Source organism: Caretta caretta, chromosome 17 (genome assembly GCF_965140235.1).
Source record: "Caretta caretta isolate rCarCar2 chromosome 17, rCarCar1.hap1, whole genome shotgun sequence".
Taxonomy (NCBI): domain Eukaryota; kingdom Metazoa; phylum Chordata; order Testudines; family Cheloniidae; genus Caretta; species Caretta caretta.
The window spans coordinates 2173601-2197439 of NC_134222.1; the positions used below are offsets into that span (position 1 = coordinate 2173601).

Here is a 23839-nt window from a genome sequence, read left to right on the forward strand (position 1 = left end):
TCGGCCATTCTCTGTGTCCAGATCCCTGCACACACCTGCCCTCTAGGGCTCTGCAATGATCATACACCCTTACCCCACCACCTAGATACTTAAGAACTGCATAGGGGAAACTGAGGCACCCCCACACTATTCAGAGGAAACATTAAGAACAGGCCCACTTCGTCACACTCAGCTCTGGGCTTTTCTCCCTGTGAATGATTTACACTAATGGAGCATGTTACTGGTGTCACGGAGTTCCTGGGCGATGCTCTGGAACTGCTCCCCATGAAGTCAGTCAGGACTCTGGGGTAGTCGCCTTTCTGTGAGCAGCCTGTCTTCAGGACACACAGCTCACACAGCTTCCACCTTCCTGGATCTGATCTCGGAGCATTCAGCATCCTCTGCCTCTCCGTGCGCTTCCCACAGCGAGTCCGCTCAGGCGGTGCTCCTGGGGAAGCCAGAGGGTCCTGCACCCCAACTTCGCAGTCAGACGTGACTCTCAGCCAGCCAGTAAAACAGAAGGTTTATTAGACGACAGGAACATGGTCTAAAACAGAGCTTGCAGGTGCAGAGAACGGGACCCCTCAGCTGGGTCCATTCTGGGGGGCAGTGAGCCAGACAACCACGTCTGCACTTCACTCCATGTCCCAGCCAGCCCCAAACTGAAAAACCCCTCCAGCCCCTCCTCCTCTGGGCTTTGTTCCTTTCCCCGGGCCAGGAGGTCACCTGATTCCTTTGTTCTCCAACCCTTCAGCTCTCACCTTGCAGGGGGGAAGGGCCCAGGCCATCAGTTGCCAGGAAACAGGGTGTCGGCCATTCTCTGTGTCCAGACTCCTGCACACACATGCCCTCTAGGGCTCTGCAATGATCATACACCCTTACCCCACCACCTAGATACTTAAGAACTGCCTAGGGGAAACTGAGGCACCCCCACACTATTCAGAGGAAACATTAAGAACAGTCCCACTTCGTCACATCTCTCCCCCCTTCGAGATCGAACTGAGCGGGGTCACTTTAGCCGGTGACCTGGGGAAGTTCGAAGCCACCAACGTTCCCATGGATGCCCCAGCATCTCTCCCATTCCTTGGTAGGAGTTACACCAGGCCCTTCCAGTTTCACGCCCTCCCTTAGGTCAGGGGTGGTTGATAGCACTCGCAGGCCGCATGTGGGAAGGTTTATGCAGCCCATGCCCTTTGGCCACCCCAAGAATGTCTCCCCATTGACCATCACCTTCTACTCCCACTGGAGGTCCGGGGGGCCTGGCCCCAGGAAACTCCACACAGACATATAGGTTGGGGTCAGGAGTGGGAGCCTGTCCACATCCCCAACCACCTGGCTGACGGAGTCTATGGCCTTGGGACCCAGCAAGGGAGCTAGACACCGGGGCTTTTCCGCAGGGTCCCCTTGGTTCAAATCGCCAGCCTGCTCAAAGGCAGTGAGGTGGGCATCCACACCCCCCCCCTCCTTAACCAGGGGCAGCAATTTAGTCTCGAGGTTCCCTGCGGAACTGGCCCCCCGGGATCTATCCCCACTCACCCCGGGGAGGTCCCCTAGGCCTCTCCGCCCCACCACCGCCAGTTCATGCTGCTGCTGCTTCTGCAGCTCTTTCTCGGGCTCTCGCTGTCTCCCACGGTCCTCTTGCTCTCTCAGACTCAGCTGCAATCCCGTCCGTCTTGATCCCCCGATGGGGAACCCGATCATGAAGACCCTCGTCTGGTCGGGGACAGGAGTCTTGGCGATGCCTGGCTCCCGCTTCAGCTGCTCCCAGATCCTGCTATAGCCCCAGTTGGGGTCAGGAATCTGTTCCTTAGAGCGGTCATCCTCCTCCAGCTGCACGATTAACTCTGCTTTGGTGAACTTTCCAATGCTCAACCCTCTCTTTCTGCACAGGGTTACAATGTCCTTCTTAAGGAGACGGTGACAGGCCATCACTCCGCTCCTCCCAAGTTGTTGTGGACTCACAGGCCCGGGTGTTCTCAGCTCCCCACGGTTTCCAGGGAGAACCCCTAGTGTGCCAGCCCTTCTCAAGGTCACCACCTCTTTGCCAGGGTCGAGCTGCAGACTCCTCCGCCCCTGAGACTGCTCACTGCAGTCCCCAGGGGGACCCCATTACTGCACAGTACTTCTCGCTGGTCACACACTCCCAGGGGTTAACCGCCCCCCGAAACCGCTCCTTTCTGAGCCTTCAGCAGGCCTGGTCCTCGGCAATCCCCCTTCGTGTTACTGCTCCCCAGTCACTTACTGCAGGAAGCGCCATCCACGGGGTGCAGTACATCCCACCGCTGCCACCAGTTGTCACGGAGTTCCTGGGCGATGCTCTGGAACTGCTCCCCATGAAGTCAGTCAGGACTCTGGGGTAGTCGCCTTTCTGTGAGCAGCCTGTCTTCAGGACACACAGCTCACACAGCTTCCACCTTCCTGGATCTGATCTCGGAGCATTCAGCATCCTCTGCCTCTCCGTGCGCTTCCCACAGCGAGTCCGCTCAGGCGGTGCTCCTGGGGAAGCCAGAGGGTCCTGCACCCCAACTTCGCAGTCAGACGTGACTCTCAGCCAGCCAGTAAAACAGAAGGTTTATTAGACGACAGGAACATGGTCTAAAACAGAGCTTGCAGGTGCAGAGAACGGGACCCCTCAGCTGGGTCCATTCTGGGGGGCAGTGAGCCAGACAACCACGTCTGCACTTCACTCCATGTCCCAGCCAGCCCCAAACTGAAAAACCCCTCCAGCCCCTCCTCCTCTGGGCTTTGTTCCTTTCCCGGGCCAGGAGGTCACCTGATTCCTTTGTTCTCCAACCCTTCAGCTCTCACCTTGCAGGGGGGAAGGGCCCAGGCCATCAGTTGCCAGGAAACAGGGTGTCGGCCATTCTCTGTGTCCAGACTCCTGCACACACATGCCCTCTAGGGCTCTGCAATGATCATACACCCTTACCCCACCACCTAGATACTTAAGAACTGCCTAGGGGAAACTGAGGCACCCCCACACTATTCAGAGGAAACATTAAGAACAGTCCCACTTCGTCACAACTGGTGACAGCGAAATGGATCCCCCAGTATGGCGCTGCCCGCGCTGCCCCTGATCGGCCAGCCCGTTTGATCTCTAGGTCTCCAGCCAGCGGCTGATACTCCGGAGAGGTAGGAACAAAGCCAGCTAGAGTCTGCATCTGGGCTGCTACCATGCAGGGCAGCATCTCACCACCCCACTGCAGCTTTCTTTTCCCTAACTGCTGCCAGTAATGCCCCACCGCTCAAAGCTGAGGGCTCAGAAAAGCCTCTCCAGCCTTGTCCAGGAAGCTGCACTCTCCATTTAGCTTTCTCTTCAAAGGGGTGGGGGTGGGGTGGGGGGAGAGATGATCTACCTGGCCAACAGGTTTGGAACAGCAGCCGGGGTTCTGCAGCATGTTCACACACTCAGCAATTCTCCCTGCAAATCGGTGCCCCACTAACAGGGCACGCCTTGGAATTTCCTTCCCTGCTCATTTACCATCGTGTATGACGTTATTCCTCATGCAAACCACACGAGAACCTTTTATCGACCCCCAGACAATCCCATCCCCCAACGCTCCATTAAAGCCAACCCAGGAAAGAGGAGATGTGCTGAAGGTGGAAAGAGACCAGCAGGCAGCAGAGCACCTGTCTGAGTGAGCAGCCAAGCCCCCAACGGGTTAACCTTGCACAGCAGGTAGTGACAAAATCCAGGTTAAAGAGACTGGATCAGTCCCAGCCCCCCGTGTGTGTCACCGCTCCTAGCCAGAGAGGGTCGCACACCGGTGAGATCTGAAGCAGAGATAAATACGTTAGACTTGCAATCTAGCCTCCTTAACACACTGCACTGCAGCACAACCTGCCTTGAGAAACACTGCAGCAAGTTGACCGGCAAGGCAAAGCACTCACAAAACCAGCCTCTCCGGGGGTGTCCACTGTGCACTTCACTCCCCACCACACAGGGCACTGCCCCAGGCCCCGGCAGGCAGGACAGAGGCCCACAGCAGAAGGCATTCAGAGGGAACATGGCTTATGACAGGTAAAGTGAGGCAGGTGACGGACCCCTGCTCCTCTCTTGTGCACCGTGCTGCTCTGGAGAGCAGCTCCCAAGAAAGCCAGCTCAGCTTCGCGCCCATGGGAAATGCTGTGGCATTTGCTTCTGGCTGAGCTGGATGGACCATGACTGCAAATACCTTATGGGCAAACTCCTCCCTGGCATGGAACAGGGATCCCCTGGAAAGGCAAGACGTGTCCCACGGCCCCTGGACCCGGCGGCGATCGGGTGGCCGGTCTGTGCCGAGTGGCTGCAAGCCAGCCCTCTTGTCAGCTGGGGAAGAGCAAGCACGCAGAGGAGCTCCCAAAGGGTCAGCCGGCAGCAGCCCACATGGGATCAACGTTCCCAGCGCCAGAGACAGGCCTGCTGATACCGCATCAATCGAGATGTTCGCTGATTAACGCCACTGAAGTGAGAGGTGACACGGCTGGGTGTCAGAGGGGCAGCATCTCCACAGGTCCACTACCGCAGCCTGCGCTCTGTGTCTGAACAGCAGGATGGCTCTCTGGGCATGGGACTGGAGGAGAGGAGGCTGCACCCAGCCCAATCTGTCAGTCATGCAGATTAGTGATGATGCTGTATGGATCTTTCTGTAAAGTCACTTTTATAGCAATACAGTCCCAGCAAGACAAGCTGGGACTTTGGTAAGATTACCGCTTTACCAGCACTGTTTGTCATTTCTTTCCTCCGGAGGGGTCCCACACAGTTTTGCTAACCACCAATATACAGGAATCACTTGATCCACCTCTGGAATTCAGCCATCTCTGCGGAGGAGCCAGGCAGCTCGTGCCCACAACAACAGAGGAAAGAAAGGAAAGTTTGGTGTGGGGACAGGAGGCAGCAGAAGGACACTGACGGAGCATGTCCCAGGACCTTTACTAGTCCTGCACAGCAGAGCAAGCCCGGGCTCTCAAGGGTGCACGTGAAAGATCATCCCAATAACCTGCCACCACTCCACGGATAAGCCTGGCGAGGAGCACAGAGCAACCCTGCTGGGAGGTGAACCACTGCTCCCGGCAGCTCCGCTTCTGAGCCTTAGTGCAACAACCAGCCATCCCCTCAAGTCAGCTGATGCCCCCTTCTTCAGCTCCACCCTCATTAGCACAGAGAGATCTGCCCCCAGGCCCTGGGGGTCAGCATCCTACAGGCAGAATGACACGACAACCGGCTCAGCGACCACTTCTGCCTGCATCTCATGCTCAGCCAATCAAATCCCGTTCTACTTCCATCCTGTCTCCGAGGTAACCAGCCCGCAGCCACAGAATCACACTCCCTGACCCCCAATAAGCAAGGCACTAGGTGAGGGGTGCAGGCTGGCCCGATGGCTCAGAGCAGCACGTGGCAGGGCAGCCTGGGCACCACCACATGGGATTCAGCCCAGAACCACTGCAGAGCCTCTCTGACCTACCCAGGGTTGTGAAAAGCTGCCCCCAGAGGGAGCTGCACCCAGCTCTGGAGTCCCCAGGCGATGCTCTGGAACTGCTCCCTACGAAGCCAGGCAGGACTCTGGGGAAGTCTCCTTTCTGTGAGCAGCCTGTCTGCAGGACACACAGCTCACACAGCTTCCACCTTCCTGGGTCTGGCCTCAGAACATTCAGCGTCCTCTGCCCCTCCTTGTGTTTCCCCCAGCGAGTCCGCCCAGGCGGGGTCCTGGGGAAGCCAGAGGGTCCTGCCCCCCAACTCCGCAGTCAGACGTGACTCTCAGCCAGCCAGTAAAACAGAAGGTTTATTAGACGACAGGAACATGGTCTAAAACAGAGCTTATAGGTGCAGAGAACAGGACCCCTCAGCCGGGTCCATTTTGGGGGGCAGTGAACCAGACAACCACGTCTGCCCTTCACTCCATGTCCCCAGCCAGCCCCAAACTGAAACTCCTTCCAGCCCCTCCTCCTCTGGGCTTTGTCCCTTTCCCGGGCCAGGAGGTCACCGGATTCCTTTGTTCTCCAACCCTTTAGCTCTCACCATCTCATCAGTTGCCAGGAAACAGGGTGTCGGCCATTCTCTGTGTCCAGACCCCTGCACACACCTGCCCTCTAGGGCTCTGCAAGGATCATACACCCTTACCCCACCCCCTAGATACTTAAGAACTGCATAGAGGAAACTGAGGCACCCCCACACTATTCAGAGGAACCATTAAGAACAGTCCCACTTTGTCACACCAGCCCACTGGGCCTGGGAACAGCAGCTTCCTCCTCACTGGAGGAATCCCGCCCTCTGAAAGGAAAAACAGCAGCAGCGGCTTTGCTGAACCAGAGGCTCACCACCTTGGGTGGGTAACGTCCCAGAGCCAGAAGCAGCACGCCACCCTGGGGCCACCTCTTTGATGCCAGCAGTGCTAGTACCAGCCCGAAGCGCAAACTGCCTGTTAAGCAGAGTTGGCCCGGTACCTGCCGTCAATGGCCTTTGGGTCTCAGAGGAGGTTGTCTGGGCCTGTGAGTTAGCACAAGTAGGATGCAACACTCAAAGCTAGCCCCCCGATCCCACAGACACTTACTGCCCCATCCTCTTTCCCAGTTCTTTTCACAGATAAAAGTTTGTCCTCATCCTTAACCTGGGGGATAAACAGAGAAGAGGGGCACATTTCAGCCAGAACTCTCAAAGGGACTTCCAGACTCTCTCTCACACACACTTTCTGAGCACACGAGCGTGGCTGAGATCAGAGCTGGGGGGTGGTGCGGCTGCTTCCAGAGACTTCGGCTTAGGCTGCTCCCATTCTTGTGCAATTCACTGTTGCGACCACAAGAGTTCAAGCAGAAGCAGGACCTCCGGAACTCACCACTGCAGGACGCTGGGGCAAACAGCTTAGTAAGGTTCAAAGATGACAAGAGTTATGAAACCAAGAGTAGCATTAGCAGATATATTAGCATGAAGAAAGTTACAAGGACGACTGATACTCATGCTTCAGAGCAAACAGGGGTTGCTTGTGGGGCTTAGGAAACAACAGCCACCCAAGGGACGCCATTAGACAATGGAGTGTGTTATGGGGGAACTTTGCGCCTTCCTCTGAAGTATGAGGCATAGGCCACAGCAAAGCCAGGGACCCTGAAGGTGCATTCAGTACACAGTAAAGCTTATGGCTTCCCTTACATTCACAAGCATTGGAAACGAATGCAAAAAATGTTTCCCAATTATTTCGAAATCAAAAACCTCACCAAGCCTGCTGAGGGGGAGAAAGCAGAGAGGACACTGAAACACTCCTCCTGCATGGCTTTGAAACACCACTCCGCCTAGGAGGCTCAGCTGCCCTAGGTCAGCTACATGCTGACATGCTCCATAGCTCACAGCAGCTAAGCTCCGTCAAACAGGAGGGACTGAATTTGCAGTTGGTGACCTGGCTGGCAACTAAAGCCCCATTTCCCCTCCCCAGGAGGGTTTCTATCTTTCTGCTTGGTTTCAGAGTAACAGCCGTGTTAGTCTGTATTCGTAAAAAGAAAAGGAGGACTTGTGGCACCTTAGAGACTAACCAATTTATTTGAGCATGAGCTTTCGTGAGCTACAGCTCACTTCATCGGATTTCTGCTTGTTACTCAGTTTAGCTCTGACAACTGAGCTAAACTGAGTAACAAATGAAAAGCCAAGTGCTCAGATAAGGAAAGTGACCTGGCTTCTCACGAGGTGCCCCTGCTCTTACCACATCAGACAACAGACTGCATGTTAAACGTCATCAGCTAATCTCTCCAGCAGCCGGCCTTTTGGGAAGTGCTGGTGAATACAAGCACACGCCTTTGCCCGCCCTGGAAAATTCCAGGGAAAGCAAGCGGTGACCAGGGCTTCTTTAAACCTGGCAGTGCTCTGAAAAGGCCTCTCTACAACAGATGACAGACTAATAGGGAAGAAATTTTCCCAGCCCTGCACTGCATTAGCAACAAGGGGTCCCTGGCAGCAGGAAGCACAGCAACTCCCCAATCAATAGCTGATCTCTAGTCAGGGAAGCCATCGCCCAAGATACCCCATCTTAACTGGGAACCCAATTACGGGCCTGATCCAAAGTTCACTGAAAACCATGGAACAACTCCCATGGACTTCACTGGTTCTAGGATCAGACCCTAAGAGAGGCCATTAGAACAGAAAGCAGTGGGAAAAACCTTCACATGAAATACAGTATGAGAGTTACAGAGTCAATAGTCCCTGCATTCAGCTGTTTCTCCTTGAAGCCTACCTAACCCCTGCGCCCTGGCTGAATGCATCCCCAGGAAGTGGGATTTCAGCTATTCCCATCCCTGTTGAGCAGCATTCACAGCTGACTGCTGTCCACCAGCTTTAGCTGAGGGAAATACAGTTTCTCCCCCCTCCCTCCCCCCATGAAGCAAGTGGCAACGGTTAGAATTAAATGTGGTTAGGAACATCTTCTGTGAAAACTGTCAGTCACAAGCGGGCCACTGGCGGCATTAGTAATTCACCCACTCAGGCCATGCATTAGTAACCTCTCCTTGGGGTAATCCCCCAATGCCATGGTACAAGGGGGAACTCAGCCCCCCCATACACAGCTACTGTAAAACTTGGGTTTCAGGATGTAACAGGCTTCAGTGCCTCACCATTTCTCTGCTTCCAGGGCACCCAGCCTCTCAGCCAGCGAAGCCATGGCTCCCACACTGCACTCGGGCCCCCAGAGACCGGTGCTTTCCGGGTCAGGAGCTATGACTGCACCTTGGGAATCCTCTCCAAAGCATTTAAACACCACCCCAAGGAGATCCCCACCCTGGAGCTCAGCAACTGCATTTAGATTCAGCTTGACTCATGGTACAAAAGAAGTCTCACAAGCCGAGGTCAGTGCACAGATGGGAATCCTTCCTCACCAGCTTGGGGTACTGCTGGCACTTGAGAGTACAGCTCAGCCCCCGCTACCCCAACAACAGCTCCTGCTGGCTTGGGCATTGCTCCTGCACATGTCACTCCAGAGCATCAAAGCCACTTCATTTGCAAGAGTGAACCACCGCACAGCAGCTGTGGGCTCTCCTCTTTGCCTCCCTGCACAGACCCCGAAGCCAAGGTTACAGTAATGTTCTTGTAGCACAGCTGGACCAGGAGCCCAGATGTTAGTGCTGCTTAACACGGGTTATTTACCAGGCAGATGTTAATGATGGGGGGGCAGCTCCCAGTTTGCTCAGTTCACAAGGGGGGAATTTGGCCCCTGGGCAGAGGACATCCCTGAAATCCCATGTCAGGCCTTGTGCTGGCCCGCTGCACTGGGGGAATTGCACCCAAGGTGAGCAGCACATTGCACCAGGCAGAAACTTTCAAACAGCTGTTGCAAACAAGGGCCGGACATGCATGCTGCGTTGCTGTGCCCGCCCCGCCCAGCCCCCACTGCGAGCAAGGGGGGACTCCTCATCCCGAACGTTCCCCAAACTGGGCAAACTAGGAGCAGCTTCCTGGTAACATGCTGTCTGCTGGGCACACAAACTGCACAAAGGCTGAGCATGGCAGGGGCGGCAAACACAAGCAAGACTTCCCTTTTGTTCCCAGAATGCAAACCGTGAAGAAAAGGCCATGGCGACGTCACAGGGAGCTGGAACCGGGACAGCTGCCCTGACTGGGAGGAAGAGAGGGGAGAGGTGAAACTTACATTCAAGCGACGATCTTGCTTCTTCCTAGAGAGGAATGATGGGCCAGGCACATAGCCATTCAGCAGGGGTGCTGGGCCATGCCTGGGGTGCATACGGGAGTAAGACAGGGAAAGGGGGAAGCTCTCCAGGGAAATTTTAAACAACAAATTCTGTAAAATGAGGGATGTTACAAGACGAAGGCACGAGAACAGAGCCGGACTGAACGCTCTCACACGGGGAGAACAGCCAGTCAGAGAACCAAACCTCAGCCGTGTCTCCAGACAGCAGCTCGCAGCAAAGACTCGATTGGGAGATAGGAAAACAGAAGAAAACCTGTTAATTAGCCAAAAGCTGCTCCTGCCCTTGATGTTTTCAGCACCAGCTTTCCAGGAGAACAGCAGCACAAGACAAGCCCAGTCATCAGGGCTCAGCGGCTGGCATCGCTCCACGTTCCAGCAGGAACCCCGGCACTCACATGCATATCTACCCCGAGGACTTACTGGGATTTAAGCAGCAACTCTAAGTAAAGCATAAACACAAGGCAGATCTATACCAAGTGCCCCCATTACGCCCTCCAGGACTAGGGCAGGGTCACTGCTTCCCCTTCTGATCGGTCACGGATTGAGGGGAGAGGCGCGCAGCCTGCCAACTCTTACATACAGCTCTGGCCTTTGGCAAAGAGGAGAAATTGCGCTGTGTAAAATAGAGAGCGCAGCATTTACGCTGGCTACATAGCGGTAAGGCAAATTCCCGAGGATGCAACTCAGCCCAGAGTCCAGCAGCTCAAGAAAGTCTGGCTTCTCCAGCGCCTGGAGAGGAAACAAGCATCCTAGCTGAACTACACCCTTTCCTTTTTATCACTAACATGTGGCACCTGAAGTGTGCACAGGGCTACGCTTGCCCCAGAGAGCTCACAGCCCTGGATGTACAATACCAAGCAACACAATGGAGCGAATACACACACACACAGGGTCACTCTCACTGATTTCCCCCACAGTACGAGCACACAGCTGATAACATGCAGCCATGCTGTGTGGCACTAGCCACCCCCATGAGCTACACCTGTCCTGACCAGGAACCTCCATTCAAACCACAAGCACGGAAATCAACAATGGAGTAAGCTAATGCCAGCATTTTGCCCCATGTGTCCAATTACACCTGTGTCACGGAGTCCCTGGGCGATGCTCTGGAACTGCTCCCATGAAGCCAGGCAGGACTCTGGGGCAGTCGCCTTTCTGTGAGCAGCCTGTCTTCAGGACACACAGCTCACACAGCTTCCACCTCCCTGGGTCTGACCTCGGAGCATTCAGCATCCTCTGCCCCTCCGTGTGCTTCCCACAGCGAGTCCGCTCAGGCGGGGCTCCTGGGGAAGCCAGAGGGTCCTGCACCCCAACTTCGCAGTCAGACGTGACTCTCAGCCAGCCAGTAGAACAGAGGTTTATTAGACGACAGGAACATGGTCTAACACAGAGCTTGTAGGTGCAGAGAACAGGACCCCTCAGCTGGGTCCATTTTGGGGGGCAGTGAGCCAGACAACTACGTCTGCCCTTCACTCCATGTCCCAGCCAGCCCCAAACTGAAACTCCCTCCAGTCCCTCCTCCTCTGGGCTTTGTTCCTTTCCTGGGACAGGTGGTCACCTGATTCCTTTGTTCTCCAACCCTTCAGCTTTCACCTTGGGGGGGGGGGGGGGAGGCGGCCATCAGTTGCCAGGAAACAGGATGTTGGCCATTCTCTGTGTTTAGACCCCTGCACACACCTGCCCTCTAGTGCTCTGCAATGATCATACACCCTTACCCCACCACCTAGATACTTAAGAACTGCCTAGGGGAAACTGAGGCACCCCCACAATATTCAGAGGAAACATTAAGAACAGTCCCACTTCGTCACACACGGAGTGTGGGGGAGTCTGGGGCCCTCACCCCTCTTCCTGGGATTCACTGTGACTCTCAGCCAGCCAGTAAAATGGAAGGTTTATTGGACAATAGGAACACAGTCTAAAACAGAAAAGGAGTACTTGTGGCACCTTAGTACTCCTTTTCTTTTTGCGAATACAGACTAACACGGCTGTTACTCTGAAACCAGTCTAAAACAGAGCTTGTGGGTACAACCAAGACCCCCTCAGTCAAGTCCTTCTGGGGGAGCAGGGAGCTTAGACCCTAGCCCTGGGGTTCCCTGCATTCCACCACCCAGCACCAAACTGAAACTAAACCCCCCCAGCAGGCTCTCTCCTGCAGCCTTTGTCCACCTTCCCGGGCAGAGGTGTTACCTCCCCGTCCCCCTCCTGGCTCAGGTGACAGGCTCTCAGGTCTCCCATCCCCAGTGAAACGCCCCTGCCACATTCCCAGGTCAACAGTCCCCCCTCCCTGCCACGTCACATCTCTCCCCCCTTCGAGACTGAACTGAGCGGGGTCACTCTGACCAGTGACCTGGGGAAGTTCAGGGCCCCCTCTTTGGGACAGCGCATCCGCTATCAGGTTGGCACTTCCCTTCACATGAACCACGTCCATGTCATACTCCTGCAGGAGCAGGCTCCACCTCAGGAGGTTGGCGTTGGCTCCTTTCATCTGGTGCAGCCAGGTCAGGGGAGAGTGATCGGTGTAGACGGTGATGTGCTGCCCGAAGAGATAGGGCTCTAGTTTCTTGAGGGCCCACACCATGGCCAGGCACTCCTTCTCGATGGCCACGCAGTGTTGCTCCCGGGGTAGCAGCTTCTTGCTCAGGTACACGATGGGGTGTCTCTCCCCCTTTTCATCCTCCTGCATTAATACCACCCCCAGTCCCATGTCTGAGGCGTCAGTGAACACCATAAAGGGTTTGTCAAAGTCTGGGTTTGCCAGAACTGGGCCACTGACCAGAGCCTCCTTCAGTGCCCGGAAAGCCTCCTGGCACTGCTCGGTCCAGACCACCTTGTCTGGCTTCCCCTTCTTGCATAGCTCGGTGATGGGGGTGGCTATGACGCTAAAAGCGGGGCACAAACCTTCGATAGTATCCTGCCAACCCAATAAAGGCTTGGACCTGCTTTTTGGTGTGGGGAGCAAGACAGTCTCTGACCACCTCCACCTTAGCTGGTTCCGGCTTTAGGCGGCCGCTCCCCACCCGATGGCCCAGGTAAGATACTTCCGCCTTCCTCACCTTGCACTTCTCCGCTTTTACTGTCAGCCCAGCCCCCTAGAGTCGGTCCAGCACTTGTCTAACCTGGGACACGTGGTCCTCCCAGGTCTGGCTAAAGACACAGATGTCATCAATATACGCCACGGCAAAACTCTCCATCCCCCTCAGGAGCTGATCCACCAGGCGCTGGAAGGTGGCCGGCGCTCCCTTGAGGCCGAAAGGCAGGGTCAGGAACTCGTAGAGCCCCAGAGGGGTGATAAAGGCCGATTTCAGCCGGGCATCTGCATCCAGCGGCACTGGCCAGTAGCCCTTTGTAAGGTCCATGGTGGTAAGGTACCGAGCTCCTCCCAATTTGTCTAGGAGCTCATCAGGCCTGGGCACGGGGTAGGCATCAGATACAGTGATGGCATTGAGCTTCCGGTAGTCCACACAGAACCGGACCAACCTGTCCTTTTTGGGGACCAGCACCACCCGGCGAGGCCCAAGGGCTGGCAGATAGCTGGATCACCCCCAAAGCCAGCATGTCCCTGACCTCTCTTTCCAAGTCCCGAGTCACAGGGAAAACTGCTCAGAAGGGGGAGCATCTTATCGGCGGGTGCGACCCTGTCTGCACCCGGTGGACAGTCAGATTAGTGCGTCCAGGCTGGTTGGAAAACAGCTGTCGGGACGGATGCAGCACCCCCCTGACCTCAGCTTGCTGGGCAGGGGTTAGCTGATCCAAGAGGGGAATTGTTTCCAGGGGTGAACCAGCTCTGGTCCCAGGGAATAGATCTACTAAAGGGTCATCTCCCTGCTCCTCCCAATGTCCACACACGGCCAACACCACATTCCCCCTGGCATAGTATGGCTTCATCATATTCACATGGTACACCCGGCGGTGGTGCGCCCGGTTAGACAGCTCCACCACATAGTTTACCTCATTGAGCTGCTTGACAACCTTGAAAGGGCCCTCCCAGGCGGCCTGTAGTTTGTTCTTTCTCACGGGGATGAGAACCATCACCGGATCCCCGGTGGCGTAGGCACGGGCCCACGCGGTGCAGTCATACCAAACCTTCTGCTTCTTCTGGGCTCTGGCCAGATTCTCCCTGGCCAGGCCCATGAGTTCAGCCAGTCTCTCTCGGAAGGTCAGGACATACTCCACCACTGACTCTCCTTTGGGAGTGGCCTTCCCCTCCCATTCGTCTCTCATCAGGTCCAGGAGGCCCCTCACCCTCCTTCCATATAACAGTTCGAAAGGCGAAAATCCAGTAGACTCCTGGGGCACTTCCCTGTACGCGAACAGCAGGTGAGGTAAGTACTTGTTCCAATCCTGCGGGTGCTGGTTCATAAAGGTTTTCAGCATTATCTTTAGGGTCCCATTGAACCTCTCCACCAGCCCATTGGACTGGGGGTGATAAGCTGAGGCCCAGTTGTGCCGGACCCCACATTTCTCCCACAAGCACCGGAGCAGGGCCGACATGAAGTTGGACCCTTGGTCTGTCAAGACTTCCTTGGGGAACCCCACTCGGCTGAAAATGGTCAGGAGCGCATCTGCCATGGTGTCTGCTTCAATGGAAGCTAAGGGCACTGCCTCAGAGTAGCGGGTGGCAAAATCTACCACCACCAGAATGTATTTCTTCCCCTACCGGGTCGTCTTGCTCAGAGGTCCCACTATGTCCATGGCCACCTTCTGGAAAGGCTCCTCTATGATGGGCAAAGGTCTCAAAGGCACTTTCCCCTTGTCCCGGGCCTTCCCCACCCTCTGACAGGGGTCACAGGATCGGCCATACTGCCGGACCGTGGTAAAGACCCCGGGCCAGTAAAAGTTCTGTAGCAACCTCTGCCGGGTGCGCCGGATTCCCTGGTGCCCTGCGAGGGGGATGTCATGGGCCAGGTACAGGAGCTTGCGGCGATACTTCTGGGGGACCACCAGCTGCCTCCTGATCCCACAGGACTCTACTTCCCTTGTGGGAGCCCATTCTCGGTACAGGAACCCCTTCTCCCACAGGAACCTCTCCTGGCAGCCTCTCCTCATGGTCCGTACCACCCTGAGGTCGGCCAGGTCCCTGAGCTTCCGCAAGGAGGGATCTTTCTGCAACTCGGCCTGGAACCCAGCGGCTGGGGAAGGGATGGGGACCGCTTCCCTCTCATTGGCCAGGTCTGAGGACACAACCTCTCTGAGCCATGCCTCTTGGCGCTCCCTCCCCACCAGGGTAGGGTCCTGCGCCTCCGGTGTGGTACCCACCCCAAGGTCAGGGCGCAGTGCCCCTTGCCGACTCTGGGTCACAACCAGGGCGGTCTGGGGCTTGCTTGGCGATTTAGGTCCCCCCCATCAAAACCTCAGTGGGCAAATGGTGGTGCACCCCCACATCCTTGGGGCCCTCCTTGCCCCCCATTTCAGGTGTACCCTTGCCACGAGCACCTTGAATGGGGTCCCACCCACCCCCGTCAGGGTCAGGTAGGTGTTGGGCACCACCCGATCTGGGGCCACCACCTCGGGCCGGGCCAGCGTCACCTCCGCGCCCGTATCCCAGTATCCATTGACCTTCCTCCCATCCACCTCCAGGGGAGCAAGGCACTCTCTCCGGAGGGACAGCCCCGCGCCCACCCTGTAAACCGAGAACCCTGAGTCCAGAGCCTCCAGCCCTCTGGAGGAGCTGGCCTGGGGTACTCTTCCCTCCTAAGCAGGTGGTAAGCTGGCAGCCCCCCTTGTCTGAGCCGTCTGCCCCTCGTCCAGCTGGGTCCCTACCCAGTTAACCCTGGGTAGGTTGGGTCTGCTCAGTCTGTCCCTGAGCCTGGGGCACTGGGTCCGTACGTGGCCTCTCTGGCCACAGCGATAGCAGCTCAGGTCACGTTGATCCCCTCGAGCAGATCGGATGGTCCTGACGCCAGGCGTTCCCCTTGGGAGGGGGTTCTCCATATTTCCCCCTGGGAGGTCCCATGGTGACTCTGCATTGGGGGGGGCCTGTTCTTTTGGGACTCCTCCCTGTTACCCCCTGTCCGACTGTTCACAAACTCGTCGGCCAGCTGCCCTGCGTGCTGGGGGTTCTCTAGCTTTTTGTCCATCAACCACAGCCTCAGGTCGGAAGGGCACCGTTCGTACAGTTGCTCCAGTACGATTAGGTCAAGCAGGTCCTCTTTAGCTTGGGCCCCCGCTGTCCACTTGCGGGCATATCCCTGCATCCGGTTGACCAGTTGTAGGTAGGTGACCTCAGGCATTTTACGCCGACTCCGGAACCTTCTCCGGTACATCTCGGGGGTCAGCCCAAACTCACGGAGCAGGGCCTGTTTGAACAGTTCGTAGTCCCCTGCCTCCGCCCCTGTCATTCGGCTGTACACCTCCACGGCTTTGGGGTCCAGTAAGGGGGTGAGAAACTGGAGCCTGTCTGCAGGGTCAACCCTGTGCATCTTGCAGGCATTCTCAAAGGCCGTCAGGAAGCTATGTCCTCCCCCTCCTTCCGCTGGGCCAGGAAGCACTTATCAAAGCTCCTTGCAGTCTTGGGTTCCCCCTCACTCACCGCAGCTGGGGCCCCACTGCTCCTCAGCCTGGCCAGCTCCAGTTCATGAGGACGTTGCTTCTCCTTCTCCTCATGCTGACACTGCTTTTCAGGATCCTCCAACTCCCTCATTTTCATCTCCCTCTCCCATTCCAGCCGCCTCCACTCCAGGGATGGGGAACTCCGCCGGGAGGATCCCCTGCTGGCTGCCAGGGTCAGGGTGCCCTCGGTATTCGCTGGGCTTCCCCCAACTCCTCCCCCAGGCCTAGGTAGGAAGGGTCTTGGGATGTCCTCGGCAGCAGTCTGACCCCTCCCAGCCCGGTCAGGCCCCAGGGCCCATGCTGCGTCCGCCGGGCGGCTTCCCTCAGGGACAGGGATCGGGTCATTCAAGCGATCCCTCTCCTCCAACTGGGCAATCAGCTGTTCCTTGGTGGACCTCCCATTGCGCAGCCCCCTCTGCTTGCACAGCTCCACCAGGTCGCTCTTAAGGCGTTTAGCGTACATCTCCCTGCTGGCCACTCACAGGCTGGGCAGCTTTCTACGGTTTCCAGGAAGAACCCCTAGTGTGCCAGCCCTTCTCGAGGTCACCACCTCTTTGCCAGGGTCGAGCTGCAGACTCCTCCGCCCCTGGGACCGCTCGCTGCAATCCCCCCGGGGGACCCTGTTACTGCGAAAGTCCTTCTCTCTGGTCACACACTGTGACGATGTGACTCAGCAGGGAGGGGGGAGTGTTGACCTGGGAATGTGCCCTGGGGATGGGAGACCTGAGAGCCTGTCACCTGAGCCAGGAGGGGGAGGGGGAGGTAACACCTCTGCCCAGGAATGTGAACAGAGGCTGCAGCAGGGAACCTGCTGGGTGGGGTTAGTTGGCAGTTTGGAGGCTGGGGGGAGGAACACAGGGAACCCCAGGGCTGGGGTCTAAGCTCCCTGCTCCCCCAGAAGGACGTGATTGAGGGGTCCTGGTTGTACCCACAAGCTCTGTTGTGGACTGTGTTCCTGTTGTCCAATAAACCTTCTGTTTTACTGGCTGGCTGAGAGTCTCAGTGGATCCCAGGAAGAGGGGTGCAGGGCCTGGACTCCCCCACACTCCGTGACAACTGGTGGCAGCGGTGGGATCTACTGCACCCCGTGAACGGCGCTTCCTGCAGTAAGTGACTGGGGAACAGTAAAACGAAGGGGAATTGACGGGGACCAGGCGTGCTGAAGATTCAGAGACGGTTTCGGGGGGCGGTTAACCCCTGGGAAGGTGTGACCAGAGAGAAAGACTTTTGCAGTAACAGGGTCCCCCGGGGGATTGCAGCGAGCAGTCCCAGGGGCGGAGGAGTCTGCAGCTCGACCCTGGCAAAGAGCTGGTGACCTCAAGAAGGACTGGCACACTAAGGGCTTTTCCTGGAAACCGTGGGAAGCTGCCCGGCCTGCGAGTGGCCAGCAGGGAGATGTACGCTAAACGCCTTAAGAGTGACCTGGTGGAGCTGTGCAGGCAGAGGGGGCTGCGCATCGGGAGGTCCACCAAGGAACAACTGATTGCCCAGTTGGAGGAGAGGGATCGCTTGGATGACCCGATCCCTATCCCTGAGGGGAGCCGCCCGGCAGACGCAGCGTGGGCCCTGGGGCCTGACCGGGCTGGCAGGGGTCAGACTGCTGCCGAGGACATCCCGAGACCCTTCCTACCTATGTCTGGGGGAGGGGTTGGGGGAAGCCCAGCGAATACCGAGGGCACCCTGACCCCAGCACCCAGCAGGGGATCCTCCCGGCGGAGCTCCCCATCCCTGGAGCGGAGGCGGCTGGAATGGGAGAGGGAGATGAAAATGAGGGAGCTGGAGGATCATGAGAAACAACGTCAACATGAGCAGGAGGAGAAGGAGAAACAACGTCAACATGAGCGTCAGGAGAAGGAGAGGGAGCGTCAGGAGAAGGAGAGGGAGCGTCAGGAGAAGGAGAGGGAGCGTCAGGAGAAGGAGAGGGAGCGCCAGGAGAAGGAGAAACAAAGACAGCACGAACTGGAGCTGGCCAGGCTGAAGAGCAGTGGGGCCCCGGCTGTGGTGAGTGAGGGGGGACCCAAGACTGCAAGGAACTTTGATAAGTGCTTCCTGGCCCAGCGTAAGGAGGGGGAGGACATAGATAGCTTCCTGACGGCCTTTGAGAATGCCTGTGAGCTGCACAGGGTTGACCCTGCAGACAGGCTCCAGTTTCTCACCCCCTTACTGGACCCCAAAGCCGTGGAGGTGTACAGCCGGATGACAGGGCCGGAGGCAGGGGACTATGAACTGTTCAAACAGGCCCTGCTCCGTGAGTTTGGGCTGACCCCCGAGATGTACCGGAGAAGGTTCCGGAGTCAGCGTAAAACGCCTGAGGTCACCTACCTACAACTGGCCAACCGGATGCAGGGGTATGCCCGCAAGTGGACAGCGGGGGCCCGAGCTAAAGAGGACCTGCTTGACCTAATTGTACTGGAACAGCTGTATGAACAGTGCCCTTCCGACCTGAGGCTGTGGTTGGTGGACAAAAAGCTCGAGAACCCCCAGCACGCAGGGCAGCTGGCCGACGAGTTTGTGAACAGTCGGTCAGGGGGTAGCCGGGAGGAGTCCCAAAAGAACAGGCCCCCCCCGATGCAGAGAGAGAGTCACCAGGGGGCCTCCCAGCGGGGAAATAGGGAGAACCCCCTCCCAAGGGGAACGCCTGGCGTCGGGCCCCTCCGACCCGCTCGAGGGGACCAACGTGACCTGAGCTGCTATCACTGTGGCCAGAGAGGCCACGTACGGTCCCAGTGCCCTGGGCTCAGGGACAAACTGAGCAGACCCAACCTACCCAGGGTTAACTGGGTAGGGACCCAGCTGGACGAGGGGCAGACGACTCAGGCAAGGGGGGCTGCCAGTTTACCACCTGCCCCGGAGGGAAGAGTACCCCAGGCCAGCTCCACCAGAGGGCTGGAGGCTCTGGACTCAGGGCGCTCAGTTTACAGGGTGGGCGCGGGGCTGTCCCTCCGAAGAGAGTGCCTTGTTCCCCTGGAGGTGGATGGGAGGAAGGTCAATGGATACTGGGATACGGGTGCGGAGGTGACGCTGGCCCGGCCCGAGGTGGTGGCCCCAGATCGGGTGGTGCCCAACACCTACCTGACCCTGACAGGGGTGGGTGGGACCCCATTTAAGGTGCCCGTGACAAGGGTACACCTGAAATGGGGGGCCAAGGAGGGCCACAAGGATGTGGGGGTACACCACCATTTGCCCACTGAAGTTTTGATGGGGGGAGACCTAGAGGACTGGCCAAGCAAGCCCCAGACCGCCCTGGTTGTGACCCGTAGCCAGAGCCGGCGAGGGCCACTGCTCCCTGACCTCGGGGAGGGTACCGCACCGGAGGCGCAGGACCCTACCCTGGTGGGAAGGGAGGGCCGAGGGGCACGGCTCAGAGAGGCTGAGGCCTCAGACCTGGCCACTGAGGGGGAACCGGTCCCCATCCCTTCCCCAGCCGCTGAGTTCCAGGCCGAGTTGAGGAAAGATCCCTCCTTGCGGAAGCTCAGGGACCTGGCCGACCTCAGGGTGGTACGGACCATGAGCAGAGGCTGCCAGGAGAGGTTCCTGTGGGAGAAGGGGTTCCTATACCGAGAATGGGCTCCCACAAGGGAAGTAGAGTCCTGTGGGGTCAGGAGGCAGCTGGTGGTCCCCCAGAAGTATCGCCGCAAGCTCCTGTACCTGGCCCATGACATCCCCCTCGCAGGGCACCAGGGAATCCGGCGCACCCGGCAGAGGTTGCTACAGAACTTTTACTGGCCCGGGGTCTTTACCACGGTCCGGCAGTATTGCCGATCCTGTGACCCCTGTCAGAGGGTGGGGAAGGCCCGGGACAAGGGGAAAGCGGCTTTGAGACCTTTGCCCATCATAGAGGAGCCTTTCCAGAAGGTGGCCATGGACATCGTGGGGCCTCTCAGCAGGACGACCCGGTCGGGGAAGAAATACATTCTGGTGGTGGTAGATTTTGCCACCCGCTACCCCGAGGCACTGCCCTTAGCTTCCATTGAAGCAGACACCGTGGCCGATGCGCTCCTGACCATTTTCAGCCGAGTGGGGTTCCCCAAGGAAGTCTTGACAGACCAAGGCTCCAACTTCATGTCGGCCCTGCTCCGGTGCTTGTGGGAGAAATGTGGGGTCCGGCACGACTGGGCCTCAGCTTATCACCCCCAGTCCAACGGGCTGGTGGAGAGGTTTAACGGGACGCTAAAGATGATGCTGAAAACCTTTATGAACCAGCACCCGCAGGATTGGGACAAGTACTTACCTCACCTGCTGTTCGCGTACAGGGAGGTGCCACAGGAGTCTACCGGATTTTCGCCTTTCGAACTGTTATATGGAAGGAGGGTGAGGGGCCCCCTGGACCTGATGAGAGACGAGTGGGAGGGGAAGGCCACTCCCGATGGAGAGTCAGTGGTGGAGTATGTCCTGATCTTCCGAGAGAGACTTGCTGAACTCATGGGCCTGGCCAGGGAGAATCTGGCCAGAGCCCAGAAGAAGCAGAAGGTCTGGTATGACCGCACGGCAAGGGCCCGTGCCTACGCCACCGGGGATCCGGTGATGGTTCTCATCCCAGTGAGAAAGAACAAACTACAGGCCGCCTGGGAGGGCCCTTTCAAGGTCGTCAAGCAGCTCAATGAGGTAAACTATGTGGTAGAGCTGTCGAACCGGGCGCACCACCGCCGGGTGTACCATGTGAATATGATGAAGCCATATTATGCCAGGGGGAATGTGGTGTTTGCCGTGTGTGGACAGTGGGAAGAGCAGGGAGATGACCCTTTAGTAGATCTATTCCCTGGGACCAGAGCTGGTTCCCCCCTGGAAACAATCCCCCTCTCGGATCAGCTAACCCCTGCCCAGCAAGCTGAGGTCAGGGAGGTGCTGCATCCGTACCGACAGCTGTTTTCCAACCAGCCTGGACGCACTAATCTGACTGTCCACCGGGTGCAGACAGGGTCGCACCCGCCGATAAGATGCTCCCCCTTCCGAGTCACAGGGAAAACTGCTCAGGACCTGGAAAGAGAGGTCCGGGACATGCTGGCTTTGGGGGTGATCCAGCCATCTGCCAGCCCTTGGGCCTCGCCGGTGGTGCTGGTCCCCAAAAAGGATGGGTCGGTCCGGTTCTGTGTGGACTATCGGAAGCTCAATGCCATCACAGTATCTGATGCCTACCCCATGCCCAGGCCTGATGAGCTCCTAGACAAGCTGGGAGGAGCTCGGTACCTTACCACCATGGACCTTACAAAGGGCTACTGGCAAGTGCCGCTGGATGCAGATGCCCGGCTGAAATCGGCCTTTATCACCCCTCTGGGGCTCTATGAGTTCCTGACCCTGCCTTTCGGCCTCAAGGGAGCGCCGGCCACCTTCCAGCGCCTAGTGGACCAGCTCCTGAGGGGGATGGAGAGTTTTGCCGTGGCGTATATTGATGACATCTGTGTCTTTAGCCAGACCTGGGAGGACCACGTGTCCCAGGTTAGACAAGTGCTGGACCGACTCCAGGGGGCTGGGCTGACTGTAAAAGCGGAGAAGTGCAAGGTGGGGATGGCGGAAGTGTCTTACCTGGGCCATCGGGTGGGGAGCGGCCGCCTAAAGCCGGAACCAGCCAAGGTGGAGGTGATCAGAGACTGGCCCGCTCCCCACACCAAAAAGCAGGTCCAAGCCTTTATTGGGATGGCAGGATACTACCGAAGATTTGTGCCCCACTTTAGCGCCATAGCCACCCCCATCACTGAGCTATGCAAGAAGGGGAAGCCAGACAAGGTGGTCTGGACCGAGCAGTGCCAGGAGGCTTTCCGGGCGCTGAAGGAGGCTCTGGTCAGTGGCCCAGTTCTGGCAAACCCAGACTTTGACAAGCCCTTTGTGGTGTTCACCGACGCCTCCGACACGGGACTGGGGGCGGTGTTAATGCAGGAGGATGAAAAGGGGGAGAGACACCCCATCGTGTACCTGAGCAAGAAGTTGCTACCCCGGGAGCAACACTACGCGGCCATCGAGAAGGAGTGCCTGGCCATGGTGTGGGCCCTCAAGAAACTAGAGCCCTATCTCTTCGGGCGGCACTTCACCGTGTACACCGACCACTCGCCCCTGACCTGGCTGCACCAGATGAAAGGAGCCAACGCCAAGCTCCTGAGATGGAGCCTGCTCCTGCAGGATTACGACATGGACGTGGTCCACGTGAAGGGAAGTGCCAACCTGATAGCGGATGCGCTGTCCCGGAGAGGGGGCCCCGAACTTCCCCAGGTCACTGGTCACAGTGACCCCGCTCAGTTCAGTCTCGAAGGGGGGAGAGATGTGACGATGTGACTCAGCAGGGAGGGGGGAGTGTTGACCTGGGAATGTGCCCTGGGGATGGGAGACCTGAGAGCCTGTCACCTGAGCCAGGAGGGGGAGGGGGAGGTAACACCTCTGCCCAGGAATGTGAACAGAGGCTGCAGCAGGGAACCTGCTGGGTGGGGTTAGTTGGCAGTTTGGAGGCTGGGGGGAGGAACACAGGGAACCCCAGGGCTGGGGTCTAAGCTCCCTGCTCCCCCAGAAGGACGTGATTGAGGGGTCCTGGTTGTACCCACAAGCTCTGTTGTGGACTGTGTTCCTGTTGTCCAATAAACCTTCTGTTTTACTGGCTGGCTGAGAGTCTCAGTGGATCCCAGGAAGAGGGGTGCAGGGCCTGGACTCCCCCACACTCCGTGACACACACTCCCAGGGGTTAACCGCCCCCTGGAACCGTCTCTCTGAATCTTCAGCATGCCTGGTCCCCGTCAATCCCCCTTCGTCTTACTGTTCCCCAGTCACTTACTGCAGGAAGCGCCGTTCACGGGGTGCAGTAGATCCCACCTCTGCCACCAATTGTCACAGAGTGTGGGGGAGTCCGGGGCCTGCACCCCTCTCCCAGGGATTCACTGAGACTCTCAGCCAGCCAGTAAAATGGAAGGTTTATTGGACAATAGGAACACAGTCTAAAACAGAGCTTGTGGGTACACCCAGGACCCCTCAGTCAAGTCCTTCTGGGGGAGCAGGGAGCTTAGACCCCAGCCCTGGGGTTCCCTGTGTTCCACCACCCAGCACCAAACGGAAACTAAACCCCCCCAGCAGGCTCCCTCCTGCAGCCTTTGTCCACCTTCCCGGGCAGGGCAGAGGTGTTACCTCCCCGTCCCCCTCCTGGCTCAGGTGACAGGCTCTCAGGTCTCCCATCCCCAGTGAAACGCCCCCGCCACATTCCCAGGTCAACACTCCCCCCGCCCTGCTGCGTCACAACCTGCACTGCAGGTGCGGATGGAAGCCTGAAAGGCTCAGCCAGCCTGCCTGACGGATGAAGATATGGGAGGTGCTGGGCTCCAGTAGGGATGCGCAAGGACTTACATGTGGTGGAATTGTTAGAGCGCCGAGCGAGGCCTGGAGCCCAGGATGGCGGGAGCGCACAAGTGACAGCTCCGCAGTTCTCCACCAGCAGAAACCTGGTGAGCCGAAAACAGCGGCCTCCTGGCAACTGCCACAGCCTCCATTGGCACTAACTGTCCTTGGATGCCCATCATCACGGGACCAGTCAGCTAGAGCCAGGCGTTACAGAAATCAGCTCTCTGGGAGGCCTGGGGGACGGGTGAGGTGCTGACTTGTCCCTTAGGCGTTCCGATCTCGTCTAGCCTGGGAGAAGTGCAGAACTAGCGAGACGAAAGGGGGACACTCCAGCC

At 57.8% G+C, this 23839-nt stretch overlaps 1 protein-coding gene across 17 annotated transcripts in view; it reads right to left on the reverse strand.

Annotated features, from left to right (window-relative positions):
• MYO18A (myosin XVIIIA) overlaps window positions 1–23839 on the reverse strand; it is a 169915-nt gene that overhangs the window by 90928 nt on the left and 55148 nt on the right. For 6 of the 17 annotated variants that reach the window (XM_075120810.1, XM_075120808.1, XM_075120809.1 and 3 more), the window contains exons 2-3: window positions 9468–9548; window positions 6510–6565 (exon numbers count right to left, since the gene is read on the reverse strand). The exons of the other annotated variants lie outside the window; for them this stretch is intronic. In XM_075120810.1, coding sequence (XP_074976911.1) covers window positions 6510–6565; window positions 9468–9507 — 96 coding nt within the window. In that variant the 5' untranslated portion in view covers window positions 9508–9548. The remainder of the gene's footprint in view (window positions 1–6509; window positions 6566–9467; window positions 9549–23839) is intronic. 17 annotated transcript variants of the gene reach the window in all.